Genomic DNA, 14,965 nt, shown 5'->3' on the forward strand with positions numbered 1-14,965 from the left:
TTAGTGGCACTTGCAAGATGTTAGATAGATGTTCCAGTGGAGAGGATTCAAATTTCCTAGTAGACAAATTGGTAAAGATTTAAAAAGTTGTTCTGAAAAAATTACCCAAATTAATAACTGTACCAATTAAATATCCTAGTTTTAACCATTTAAATATTTCACATTAAAAAATGACAAAAAAAAAAGACAAACCAAAAACTGTAGTAGTTCTCGAAAGTTACCAAATAACTCGAAATAACTATGATAAAATAATCAATATAAACTTGATTGGTTGTTGAAACAGTTGTAATTATAACCTATTAGAGCATTCACACTACGTTCCAATCTCCAACTTCGTCTTCATATTAAAAAATCAAAGCTCTTTAAAAATTCACTCCATTATCATCCCCATACTCATATCCCAACTTTATATTTTTATAGGAAATCAAACTTATCTCTTATATTTGAGGGAAAAGATTTAAAAGTCGCTAGGCGGTTGATCGGAAAGTTGGATATACTCGGAGTATTCTGAGAGTACTCGGATATAATAAATATAAAGAAAATTAATTTTTAAATATTATATATATGCCAAATATTATAAGTTTACTAATATTTATAACAAAAAAATATATATCAATATAAATAAGAGAAATACCATTTTTAAATACTAAATTATTCTAAAATTTGTTAATCATTAATTAAAAAAAGTGATATTATTTTTTTAATATTATAAAAATATGAATTTGATTTTATTTTTTTAAGTTAAAATTGCCCAAATTTACCGACTAGATGCGATTCTAGTTGAGGTTGACTATATTTGATCGATTGTTAGTAACTAGGCGGAATTAAAGAAACTATCCTTGACGTTATATCTTATAGCGAGTACTCGGGGAGTTCTTAGCCATAAAGACCTACTTTTACAAAATTGTTGAGGGGTACTTTCTATCCATCTTTTTGTTATCTTTGTGAGTGTGTATATGAGTTGAAAGAAAAAATAATTGAACAACCAAAAAATAATTAAATACGGAGAGATATGCCGGAATGGAATGTGAGAGGTTTTGAAAAATGGGAAGTAAATTTTGAAAATGTTTTTTTTTTTTTTTTTCATAAATTATAGGAATGGGGAGGAGGATGGAGTGTGAATGCTCTTTTACGCGTGGCCCAGGAAATAGAAGCACCACTCATTGTTATTGTAGCTTAAAATAATCATGTCCACTTGACCACTTGTTAACTCTCGAAGACATTAGGTTGTTACCAATTACCAAGTATTTTCTTTGAATTTGATTATTCTTGAATGAGATGTGGTTTCCTTAGGAACTTTCATTTACAAGTTATTAACTTCAAACCGTGTTTATTTGACAATATATGTTTGTCATTTTACTAGATGTGAATATTTAACTCCAAGCTGCCTTAATACCCCGTGGTATTGCGGATTTATAATACTCGAACTCGCTTTTCTTAAATTTATTTCGAATTCGAGTTTTATGCTCTTCTTAATCCTATGTTATAATATTTCACTAGTTCTTAGAAAGTTAAATATCCGATTAAGAGATGCTCCCTGTAGACGCAATGATCACTAATCAAGAAAAGTTGAATTCGTTAGCAACAGAATGCGCATTTCATCGTTTTTCTATTGCAGAAATTCAGGCAGCTACTCGAAACTTTCATAATGATTTGGTCATTGGAAAGGGAGGTTTTGGGAAAGTATACAAAGGTCGTATTAATGGTACTAGAGATACTACTCGACGTATTGTCGCCATTAAACGGTTGGATTCATTTTCCATGCAAGGGGCAGCTGAATTCATGACCGAAATTGAGATGCTTACCAAGGTGCGTCACTCTAATCTTGTGTCTTTAATTGGTTATTATTTCGACGACAACGAGATGATACTAGTTTACGAGTACATAACCAATGGGACTATTGAGCATCATTTGCGCAAAGCTGATGCTCCTTTATCTTGGATGCATCGTCTCAAGATAAGCATAGGTGCCGCTGAAGGATTAAATTACCTTCACACTGGTGTGGGTAACCAACAAGGAGTGGTTCATAGAGATGTGAAAAGCTCCAATATTCTACTTGACGAGAATTGGGTAGCAAAGATCGCAGATTTTGGGTTGTCAAAATTTATTGATCAACAAACTTCTGGTGTGAGTACCCGCCTTAAAGGCACGTTTGGGTATCTAGATCCAGAGTACTATATGACAGGGCGCTTGACTAGGAAATCAGACGTTTATTCCTTTGGGGTTGTTTTGTTTGAATTGCTAACCGGGAGGCGTGCAGTCGATACCAGCTTTAGAGAGGAGGAGTGGAATTTGGCAAAATGGGCTGAAAAGTGTGTCAAAGAACGACGACTAGATCAGATTATCGATTCTCATATTAAAGCGCAAATTTCTCCCAAATGTTTGAAGGAGTTCGTCCAGATTGCAACCAGATGTTTAAAAAGCTGTAGAAAAAAACGCCCCACGATGGCTGGTGTTGTGCTTGCTCTTCAGCAATCAATGGCATTACAGGAGCAATACGACAGTTCCCCTCAGTCTGCAAGTTTCACTCATATAGTGCAGCATCTATTTTCCGGGTCTAGACTTAACTCTGGTATAGTCATACTCCATCTATTGTCTGTGTGATGCATTTGGTTGTGTGTAATTGCATATGCTACTTTCATAATTGGTGTGATATACACTTTATCTTGCAAAATAATAAAGATCTTTATTATTTTTTCAAAATTCTAAAAGACTTGCAATCATTACGATTGAGAAGTCCTCTGCTATATGTTGCAGTTCACCAATCATTTTCAAGAACATACCTCATATTATCAAAAGATTCACACCAAACTGAATGTAGCCTAGCGGAACCAAGGTGTGCGATAAGGTGTTATTCCCAAGTGATCAAAGGCTCTAGCATATGGCAACCAAAAGTATATTTAGAATTAGGTTTAGGGATTGTGTGAGTTACCGTGTCTAAAAATAAAATCAAAAGATGATCTTCCTTTTTTTTTCTTTTTTCTTTTTTTGGTTATTTACATCTTGAATATGATTATTTTCTTGTTTTTTGTATGTTATTTTGGTTGATTATGTTGGACAACTATCTGTTTTGCAGTGGTTTCAACTTCAGCTAGCGCACCCGTGACACCTATTCCACATAGATTCTCTAGCCCACCTGTGACTCCTAGTCCACATAGATTCTCAATGTCTCCAAAACTTGATAAGATAGATCCGGTTCACTTGACCTTGAACCTGGTGGCAAGAGCCACCCAAAACTTTTCACCATCATTAAAGCTTGGTGAGGGTGGTTTTGGAACCGTGTACAAAGCTGAACTGCCGGAGGGTCAACTTTTTGCCGTAAAACGAGCAAAAAAGGTAATGTAGAATGAATCTCTTTCTGCATTATTATTCTTTCATCAATTTTGACATGAATGATAGATAACATGTTTTTTTGGATTTGGTAGGGCCTAACACGTGCTTAAGTGTATATTCCATAATGGGATCAAAGCTTTAACCTTTAGGTTAAACAAACTAATTGTCAATTTCAGAAATGATACATAATTTCCTTACTTTTTTTCTTCTATAAAAAGTTGATAAGTAAATCAAAGTTTATAATAGTCGTTATCGTTGCTATATGAACTATGAAAGGTTGAAGTCAAATCTGTATGACCTGAAAAGTCAAATCATGGTCCTTTGTAATTCTTGTTTAGTCCAGGCAAAGTTTAAACTTACTAATATGTCCTGGTCATTTTTGTCATTCAATATTTTTGTTTTGTGGGTCGGATTTGATGTGAGAAACGAAAGGATACACGATTGTGAGACATGTTTACCGAAATGAGCATTGACATTTGGTGGACCTATGTGATTACCAACCAGATCAAATGGGTATTTACTTATGTTTTGTGTTATTTATGAACTCGACACTTCTGTAACCTTAATTTACCAAATATTTTCAAAAATGTGACACTGGTAAACAATCCTTGGTCCATCATTGGAGACGAGGATTCGACCCACACTATGAAGAATGTGGGAAAACGAAAAAACAATTAAACTTTTAACATTCATTGTTTCAACTAAAATACAAGGGCTTTTTTTTATCTGTTTTTAACTCTTTAGCTGTTAAAACCGTGCAGGAACATTTTGAGGCTTTAAGAAGTGAATTTAGAAGTGAGGTTAAGCTTCTTGCAAAAATAGACCATCGGAATCTAATGAAGCTTCTTGGGTCAATTGATAATGGAAACGAACACCTAATCATTACAGAATACGTTCCAAATGGTACCCTTAGAGGACATCTGGATGGTATGTGTTTAAGTTATGTTTAACACTATATATAATACTAGGATAATAGCCCGTGTTACATACGGGTGGAAAACATATCAACAAACAATATAAAATATAAACTACGCATTCAGTCAACACAAATATTTGACATAAGTTTTTTACCCTCAAATGTTACAAAAGATGTTAAATTATATCTATAACATACAAAGAAAATACTTTATAAATAAACAATGCAAAGAATAAGAAATAATATAACATAAATGAACCATTAGACCTGAAAAAAAATAAAAAAACACATATTAGTAAAAGATTTTGTAATATTAATTGAAAACTAAGTTTACAAATACATACCAACTTTAAACTGTATCACATTAAGTTTTCGAAAATCTCTTTGTAAACAGCTTTATTTAATTTTTTTAAATGTTCCTAATTGTTATAAAGAGCGTTCTTTTCTTTTTTCATGTAGAGTGTTTTTTATAAATAATTTTCAGAGATATATATAATTTTATAGCATTTTTCATGTTATTTCTTAATAAATAAATAAATAAAACTTAAAAAAGATTCGGTTTGATCACCATTCACTGGTTCTTGTTTTTTCCTCAAGAGTAAATTAAATCATTGACAAGGTGGTTATTAATTGGAATAAATAGACTTAATCATGGAGTTAATTGTATTAATTTGAACAAATATATTTTAATTGCAGAATTAATTGAATTAAATTGGAATGCTTATTTTAATTTAGTGGATTAAAAATAATTATGAATATGTGAAAATTATTGATATAGAAATGTGATTACATGGAATCCTATGTGGATAGGCTAGAATAAGGACATGTGGAGAGAAACATCTTGTTTTAATATATTAGTAAGATATTCCTAATTTTTCTAAAGAACGTTCTTTTCTTTTTTTATTTAGAGTGTTTTTTATAAATAATTTTCAGAGATATCTATATTTTTATAGTATTTTTTATGTCATTTATTAATAAATAAATAAATAAAACTTAAAAAAGATTCGGTTTGATCACCATTCACTGGCTCTTGTTCTTTCCTCAAGAGTAAATTAAATCATTTACAAGGTGGTTATTAATTGGAATAAATAGACTTAATCATGGAGTTAATTGCATTAATTTAAACAAATAGATTTTCTTGCAGAATTAATTGAATTAAATTGGAATGCTTATTTTAATTTAGTGGATTAAAAATAATTATGAATATGTGAAAATTATTGATATGGAAATATGATTACATGGAATCCTATGTGGATAGGCTAGAATAAGAACATGTGAAGAGAAACATCTTGTTTTAATATATTAGTAAGATTATGAATATATACACACAACATTAGCCAAAAAATAAAGTAATTTGGCTATCTGTTTCAGGTGCTCATGGAAGCGTTTTGGATTTTTGTCAACGACTTGAAATTTGCATCGATATTGCTCATGGTTTAACGTATCTCCATATATACGCCGGTAATGCCTAACACAGATAATCATAATGCACTTTGTACTTTATATTCAAGATTTTACTTACATTTTTTTGGTTAGTTTAGTTATCATTTATTAGTCGTATAGTTTGGAGAGGGGAGCATGCCAAAGCTAGGGAATTTAAAAGGTAGAATCTATGAGTAATGATATTTACATAGAGAGATGATGAGTGGGTTTAATAATAAGACATGATATCAAACTATAGGAAAGAGGTATAGCACCGGCATAGTGAGGGAGAGCACTTACAAAGATGTGAGGGCGTAAGTCAGTGGCAAGGATAGCATGTCCATTAAGGCGTGGAAGTGTTTGAGAGAGGAAAGAGTTCAATGGTTAAGATATTTGTTTAATATTACATTTAAAAATTGAAAAGATGCCAAATCAGTGGAGAGTATAATTCTCTCTACAAGAACAAAGGAGACGTCCAATGATGTGCTAACTATAATAAGATTAAGCTCCTAAGTCATACTATGAAACAAGAGAAGGGTAGCTAAAACAAAAGTTAGGGGAAACCTCAAGTGAACCGATTTGAATTTATTGAAGGGTGGTGTAGTATGAAAGTGATACACATTATAAATAGATTTAACAATATTATCGAAAAAAAAAAGAAAAAAGAGGAGGGATTTGCACACGATGAACATTAACCTTGAAAAGGCTAACAACAACGTGTGAGGTCATGTGATTTGGGATAATATTAAGGAAGAGAGTTTTATATAATTTACTATAAAACGATTACAATAAAGTGGCAGGCAAACGGGCAACAAGCTGCGCCGCAACCCCCTTTTGAACAGCAAAGCCAATCCTGCTAAAAACGAAGCTTTGAGACCTAGAAGCTGAAGAGGTTCCGTGTACGACGCGCTGAACCCTACTCAAAAATTTCACAGCCTCTGGAGCCAGAAAACCAAATGTATCAAAGACAAATGGTAGAAAGACATGTTGATTATCTAAACAAGCTTTCTCGTGTTTAACAACTTTGCCCGATTCAGCCTTCAACGCAGCCTGACCCACAACAAACCCACGGTCCCTGAGCCCAACAAGAGGAGACACTCCTGTAAGATCCACACAGGCGTGTTTCCCCCCTGCCCACCCGAACACAAGAATATCAGCTGGTCGTAAAGTAGACCTCCCTTCAATAAGATCCGTGAGAAAGTTAACAGGGGCCTCCTTTTTAGCAGAAATCCCTGCCCGTTTAAGAACATCACACAGAACATCCCTAACCAGATCATGTCTGTATTTAAAGCCAGGCAATTCTTTGCAATGCACCGCATGGTCACCAAAAGAATCCAAACAGACATTGCGACAAATTGGGCAAGGTTCATCCGTCGGGAACATAGGGATCATTAACCGGTACTTAAGGATAGCCCGATACTGCAAACCCGACATACGTTGGCCTAATCCTTCAATGGGGATAGCCGTTAGAAAATCCTGAGCCTGAGGAGCCCGAAGGCATTCAAACACCGCCTTTTGGCGAGGGGATAGATCAAACTTCACTTCTAAACTCTTGACGATTCCACTAAATAAGGCACTCGCCACAACATGTTGGGCTTTAGGGGGGGCGGTTTCCTTATTAGAGAACCCGCTAAGATCAAAATCTGGAAGTGAAGTACGTAAACGATCCATCGCACACCCATAATCAGAGTCCAACCTATGAAGAGAGTTCGTGAGAAATATATAGAGGCATTTAGGGATAGGTATGACATGTAAAACGAGTGTTCATGTACTAGCGGAGACTACAAGTTTCTTCATGTGAAAATGGATCATCACCAAGGATGCGCGTAGAGCCCATTTCATTTTATAGTATTTATGGATGAGTTGTTCAAGTAGATCCATGAGATAATCATGTGGCACATTCCTTTCGCTTTTGATATGCCATTAGTAGCAGAATGTAAATTGGGTTTGAGTGAGTAGTGATGAGTAGCCTTAAAGACAAGTTACTCTAGAACCAAACCTAGTTTAAGCATTTAAGAGCGCTTGTCAAGAGTCACTAGGTCACATACAATTTAGGCCACCTCGTTCACACATGTTTTTGCATGCAGGGAGCAACCACAAGAGTGTAGTGCCGGTTTTAGTAAGATTAAGGGTAAATTTTATAGGGTTACAATTCGACCAACTATGCTATACGGAACTGGTTATGGGCCATAAGACATAAGCGCGGAGGCTATAGAGGTAGAAGATATGAGAATGCTAATGTAAATCTGTTCGCACACAAGGATTGATTGAATAAGAAATCAAGTTTTTCAATAAAAAGTGAGGGTGTTATTCATATTGGATAAGATAGGTAGGAGAGATTGAAATGGTTTGTAAATGTGACGAGACAAATGAAGGCTCTTGTAAACATTGTTGGAAACATTACAATTCAAGGGAGGAGGAGCATAGGTAGACACAAAATGAAATAGGGTGAGAAGATTAAATAGGATTTGCACCTAAAAAGGACATAATTGGGAGTACGATTTCTTAGAGATGTCAAATTAAAGTTACGGACTTTTAAGAGAACGTATAGATGTCCTAGACTTTTCCTAGGACCTTAGCCTTAGCTTTAGATGTTCCTAAGTATTTGCTTCATGTATATACAAATTCAATGATTGTATGCGTGCTTTTAATGAGGGTAGTTCTACCATTTGTTCCTCGCCACTTTATGGTATGCTATGCTAGCTAGTGGTAGTTTACTACTATCATTATTAGTATTTTGGTATGGTTGTTGGTTTGATTATCATATATTATGTTACTTGAATTATACACCGTAGATAACGAGAAACAAAAGAGGTTTTTAGAGCAGAGGGTCTTGGTTGGAGAAACTCTATCTCACCTATAACAGAGAAAAGGATTGTTCTTATCCCAATTCCCGACCATACCCAACCAACAGCTTTGTTGCGTGGTTTTAACAAGTTTATTTGTTTTCTTGTTATTTATAAGAGGTGTTAGGATTTGCGTCTTGAAGATATTACCTCATACTAGCATCAACAAAACTTATTATCTAAGGCTTTGATGAATTGGCCTAACTACTCATTTTTATAACCTCATTTCTCATTTAATGTGATCTTTTTTCATTATAAGTACAAATGAAAAATGTAAACGAGTCATACTTGAGCCCAGCTCGTTTAAATCTCCATTTCCAATTCTCTAATTTCATATCATAAATAAACTGGGATGCTGGAGGTCAACTCGTTTAGAGTTATCAAGCTTAAATTGTGAGTAAATTTCAAGCAAGAGCACGGATCGAATTCGTTTTGTCATTTATTGAGGTTAATTATTTATATAGGCATATAGTTATCATTTACTAGATGAACTCAAATATAGGCGTGGGCTCGAAGTCTCAGACTCGAGCTCGAGTTTCTTTAAGGCCGATTTGATTAAGGTTCTTAGTGAGCCAATATATTTGTATGCCTTATTTTATGTATTAGTTTCTTAAACAATTTGAACTTGCTAAAACACATTGGGTGATCATTCTTTTCATTTTAAACAGAAAAGAAAATTATCCATGGGGACATCAAGTCGTCCAATATTCTTCTAACCGAGAGATTTAGAGCGAAAGTGTCCGATTTTGGGTTTGCAAGACTTGGAGATGCAGAGACTGATGGAGCACAAGTTGTGAACAAAGTACGGGGCACACTTGGGTATCTTGACCCGGAATATATGAGAACCCATCAACTCACCCCAAAAATTGACGTTTACTCATTTGGCGTTCTACTTATTGAAATTCTAACAGGTCGTAGGCCCATTCAGTCCAAGAGATCTCCTGATGAGAAGGTGACACTAAGATGGGTAAGTTTCTTGTTCTTTTCTTTTCTGTTACTATTTTTTCCATCCCTGCGTTATCAGTTCATACCATCTGCATTAGTAGTCGTAGACTTGTACCATGCTTGAAAGCATGATATTAATTTGCTTGAACCCGATAGAACCTGGTTGGGTTCAAGTCTTCCATGGAATCAAATGGTCAGCTTCCATTTACTCGTTTAAATGGCGATAGTGTTTTATCTTGATTGGTTCAAATTGGAAAAAAAAAGGTAGAGTTGATTAAAAAGGAAATGGGTTAAATAAAGCGTAATTTTGATTTCATGTTTCTTAATGGAATCTTGATTTCATGTACGAATGACTGTTAAGTATAAATAACCGAGAAATACAAAGGTCCATGAATATATCGAATAAAGAGCTTAAACATAAAATGAGATAAAGCTTAGAGCATATACTGAATGGTTAATTTATGGTCAGGAGATAATTCTAGAGATAAGAGTATTGAGTTTATTTATTATTTGTGGAGTATTATTATGAATTAGAGTTGGAGTAGCAAGTCATTGTTTGTACAAATAGAGATGCTAGGGTATTGTGTATTGTGTTTTTTAGTTCTTAATTAATCAGAAAAGACTCATAAGAATTTCTCACAAAATGTCAGTGTTATTCGTGTGTTTGATATATGATTTGGGCTAACATTAAACCAGTTTCACTCACCCTACCTGCTGATTTTGCCACCTGACTGTATTGATGATTGATTTCAGGCATTTGGGAAGTATATTGAAGGTGACATTATGGATTTGGTCGACCCTCAAATGAAAGAATCCCTTGACATTGAAATCATCGAAAAAATATTTGAGTTAGCGTTTCAATGTGCAGCGCCCACACGAGCGGACCGCCCAGATATGAAGGTTGTGGGAGAGCAGTTGTGGGCCATCAGAATGGACTATATTAGAAATGGAAGAAGAGGGTGAGCTTAAGTTAACAAGAAAAAGCTTGACACTTTCATTTGTGTTGTTCAAACTATCATGCTTAGATAACTTTGTAACATGTGGCTATATGTCAACACATGAGGTGGTATATGATGTACAAGCATCTAATGCATGCGATACAAATTTTTGATGGTTGGATAAATTTGATCCTTTTTTTTTGTGCACTAAAGACTTCTACCATATGGATGTTATTAGCATACGGGCTAATTCTCGAGCCCGAGTTAATCGATTACGGATCGGGCTAACCTCAACTTATGAAGATCATGTTCGTTTAGTTTAAATCAATTAGATATAATATCTAATTCGTTTATTATTAGCATATGGGTTAATTTCTGGACTTGTATTTAATAGATAAATTAGGAGTTTGATTTGGTTTCTAATTGTAATATATTCTCTATATAACTCATTGAGTTTATAATCAGGGTTATGAGAGTTTGATCTAGTTTTTTTGAGTTACTTTTATGGATCATTAAAACTCAGGAGTTGTTTCCTACATTGGGTGTTTATTTTGTTTATAAATTCTAATAATCAATTCACCTTCTTGAACTAGTATTGGAGTGTGATCAATTGTCGAATCAAAAATCACGTGGAGCAATTAAAGAAACCTGAAGAACATGTTCAAGATTGTGACCAAGATTCAAATCTTGATCAAAAGAAGTCGATCAAGATTTATATTGTCAAACAATTTGTCTACATTTTTTATCGCAACCGAGTGTCACCAGACCAAGACACCTTACGAGGTTGGAAACAAAATTTGCAACACCACTCACTACGTACCAACGGAGGAAGAAGAACCCGATGGCTGACAAGTGCAACAACCAAAATTAAAACATGAAAGAGACTGGCTCAACATCGCTAATATGTCCGATGTTATCCTCCACAAACTAATTGATATAGGCAATGAAGTTATAGGCTATCTTCAATTCATGAGTTATGGGATATGACCGACCTAGGTGTAGGTCCCGTGAAGGCGGATCTAACAACTATTCTCGGATCAATCTACTTGGTGCTTAGCATAATATCACACCAATGAACCTAGATCTCTAATCTTATCCATCTAACTTACAAGCTCTCAAACTCTCAAAAGCTAAAATAACACAAACACTAAACAAGATCCGAGATCTAGGTTACTTGGTTTGATATTTCGCTTAGCACCAAGTAGATTGATCCGAGAATAGTTGTTAGATCCGCCTTCACGGGACCACACCAGGAACAAGTACGAATGCAGAATGAACATGATTCCAAAAGCTTTATCAACCGCTAAAGGGACGTGATACACGATAAAGGTCCAACATCTAGGAGCCGACTGAGTAAGGGAAACATGTTATGAACTTGATTTGAGTTATGGCTTTTATCTTGTTTAATTTATTGCTTGGTTGTTTAAACAATTTATATCTTTGATTATTGATTAAGTACATCACTTGTTTGGTTTATTCATCAACACTTAGGGTTAGTCCTTGTGTCATTAAATTGGTAATCATCAACCATTGTCACCTAATTAGTTTTCATAAAATATAGATTGGTAATTAGGTAGATCGAGTTCAATTATGTCAACAATTCGGTTAGGGTATCGTTTGTCATCACAATCAAACTACTAGGTCTAGTAATTACTGCGCAATCAAGACAAATGAATCTGGGATTAAGTTGACGAACACATTACCCGAACTTAGAATGAATGTTTTTTATTAATATTGTTTACAAAGTATTTTTAAGTAATAATTTAGTTTTAATTAAATCTTTTTCTCTAAAAACCGCTTAACATCATTTGTCCGCCTTAGTTAATAATTAATTTAGTAATATTAAATTAGCACTTTCCTTGAGTTCCTGTGGAGACGAACTTACTTACCCGTACTTATTATAGGTATTTAAGTCTCAAAATTAATTGTTTGAGTAGACCGCGACAGCCTACGTCAAAATGGCGCTGTTGCCGGGGACTCAACACGCTTAGTGCTAGTTTAGTCTAGTTTAGTTTAATTTAAATTAGCGTAATTTAGTTTAAATTTTAGTTTACTTTCTTTCTCTTCGTTGATTTTACGCGGGGTGTGCTTGTTTGGTGTGTGCAGTTAATCTTTCAGGTTGATGCATACGAGATTTTCCCGAGACAGGGGGTGTTGCAGTTTGATCCAGAGATTGAGAAAGCCGAAAGAAGAAACCGAGAAAATCAAAGAAAAGGTGAATCCTCGAGGGCAAAAGAAGAAGACATGAATCACCAGAAAGATAACCCATACCCAATCCCACCGGTGTTTCAGCCCGATAATCTTAACCCACCACCTCATCAAGAACAACACATTCAACAACCCATTCCACAACATATTCCACAAAATCCACCATTCAATGACCTACCACCACTTCACCATCACATTCACCAAAACCGAAACCGAAGAGCTCAAAGAAGATACCAAATAAGAGATGATCGATCCATGAGGTCTGAACCGCCAAATAATCGGCTCGATTTTGAGTTTGAAAGAGTAGTTAATCGGCGGAGGTTGTTCGATGAATTCGACCAGTTTGAAGATGAAGAGAGATGGAAGATGCACGAGGGGGTCGATATTATAGAAGACAACAACAACCCCCCCCCCCCCAAACCAAACACCCGAGCCCGCACAACCACCAAGAGACCGTCGAGCCCAAAGAAGACAGGAGATTCCCGAGCCATAATTTCCCGAGTACGAGTCTGATGATGGGTCCCGAGGTCATTTGTTCCACCACCCGTTTGGGGAGTTCAAAGCCATTTCATTCCACAAGTGGCCACGAACCCGATTTCGATTGTCATCCTGGTTAGAGAAGGAAGAACGTTTTCGGTGAGACAAAGTAACCCGACTGGGATGCCTACGTTTCATGGAAAAGCATCAGAAGAGGCATACCTACACTTGAGCGAGTTCAATGCTATTTGTGCCACCATCTCAAGTCAGTGGTTCATTGCTGATGAAGTTAAGCTAGTAGTCTTTCAATTCAGTCTCAAAGATCTAGCAAAGCAGTGGTTTTTATCTCTACCGTCAGCGAGCATTTACATGTGGCAATATCTGGCTCAACAGTTTTTGGACGAGTATTACACACCACAAAGAATGTTCGAGGCCCGAACTTCTATCGGAAATTTTCAACAAGGATCGGGCGAAACATTCCATGAAGCTTTCACGAGATTCAAGAAGTTATTGAGGACCTGCCCTCATCATGGGATAGCATTGTGGGAGTTGATTAAAGCGTTTCATGACGGGTTGTCGAGCGACGATGTGCGTGATCTGCAGTCGACCACAAATGGGTCGTTTTTGACTAATGATGAGAATGAATATTGGCAACACTTAGAGCGGCATGCAATGAACTCGAAGAGACAAGCTCAGTCAAACCGCATGGTTAAAAGAGCGGTAGTGAAAGTCGTGGATAGTGGTGAGTCGGATGAGCGTATGGCTAGGTTGGAGAGAAAGTTGGATTAGTTGATGGGGTTAGGAGTGAAAGAGAAAGGTAAGTCGGGAAAGGCGTATCTAGTTTGTGAGGGTTGTGGTGGAATAGGCCATGTAGTGGCGAGTTGTGGAGTTGTGATGGAAGACGAAGAAGAGGAAGAAGAGGAGGTAAATTTCGTTCACGGTTAGAAGAGGTACAATAATGGGAATATGAATTCAAACACCTATCACCCGGGCCTCCGGAACCACCCCAACTTCAGTTATGGAAACCCGAACTCACAACAAAACCCTAATTTTCAAGGTAATTCCCAAAAAGCAGGTTATCAGTCAAATTAGAGGCAGTATGGGAATGAGAGGGGTAATGGTCAAAGCGGGTACAATCAAAAGGAGTCAGGGGGTTACAACAAGGGTTATCAGAAGACTTATCAGCAGGGGCAGCAAAGTCAAGGGGCAGCTCAAGGTCAAGGAAGTTCATCAGGTAATAAGGAATAGTCGATTAAGGATGTGATTGGCTTTTTGAAGCAGATGAAGACATATCAGGAGGCTTAGAATAAAAGCGTGAATCAGAGATTGGAGCTGCAAGAGAAAGCTAATGCTTCGAGGGATAAACAGGTGATCCAGCTTGCTGAGGAAGTGGTTAGTTTGAAGAGAAATCCATCCAAGTTGCCGAGTGATACCTTGAAGAACCCGAGCCATCAGAGTAGCAGCTCTTCAAACGGTAAGAATGCCCATATCAACTAGGTAAGTACCCTTAGGAGTGGAAATGTATATGATAATGGGGTACCTCCACCACCTTTTGTTGATGGTGTGGTGGAGGACTTGGGGGAAGATGGGAAGAGTTACGATGAGATTGAAATTGAACAAAAAACTAAAACGAAAAAAAGCCAATAATAAAACTGAAAATGAAATTAAAACGGGATCACCAACCGCCAAGGGGACGGGCCCAACGAGTAAAACCGTTTCATTTCCTCAGGCATTGGTGAACCCCAAAACCTCATTAGCACTTAGATATATGGGCCCACAATAGGAGGAAATGTGGGAAATATTTAAACAAGTAAAAATTAATTTGCCCCTCAAAGATGCAATTAAACAAGTCCCTGCATATACTAAATATTTAAAAGACT

At 36.0% G+C, this 14,965-nt stretch overlaps 1 protein-coding gene across 1 annotated transcript; it reads left to right on the forward strand.

The window, feature by feature from the left end:
* The first annotated feature begins 1,417 nt into the window (after positions 1–1,417).
* Positions 1,418–10,481, forward strand: LOC143583420 (uncharacterized). Its single transcript, XM_077065730.1, has 6 exons — positions 1,418–2,572; positions 3,077–3,336; positions 4,095–4,260; positions 5,621–5,710; positions 9,186–9,484; positions 10,216–10,481. Exons 1-6 carry the CDS (start codon positions 1,531–1,533, stop codon positions 10,423–10,425), a joined length of 2,067 nt encoding a protein of 688 aa, XP_076921845.1. The 5' UTR covers positions 1,418–1,530; the 3' UTR covers positions 10,426–10,481.
* The last annotated feature ends 4,484 nt before the right edge of the window (positions 10,482–14,965 follow it).

This window comes from Bidens hawaiensis, unplaced genomic scaffold, assembly GCF_021521415.1.
Source record: "Bidens hawaiensis isolate Kalapana, Puna unplaced genomic scaffold, B.hawaiensis_p1.1 tig00032395_1, whole genome shotgun sequence".
Classification (NCBI taxonomy): domain Eukaryota; kingdom Viridiplantae; phylum Streptophyta; class Magnoliopsida; order Asterales; family Asteraceae; genus Bidens; species Bidens hawaiensis.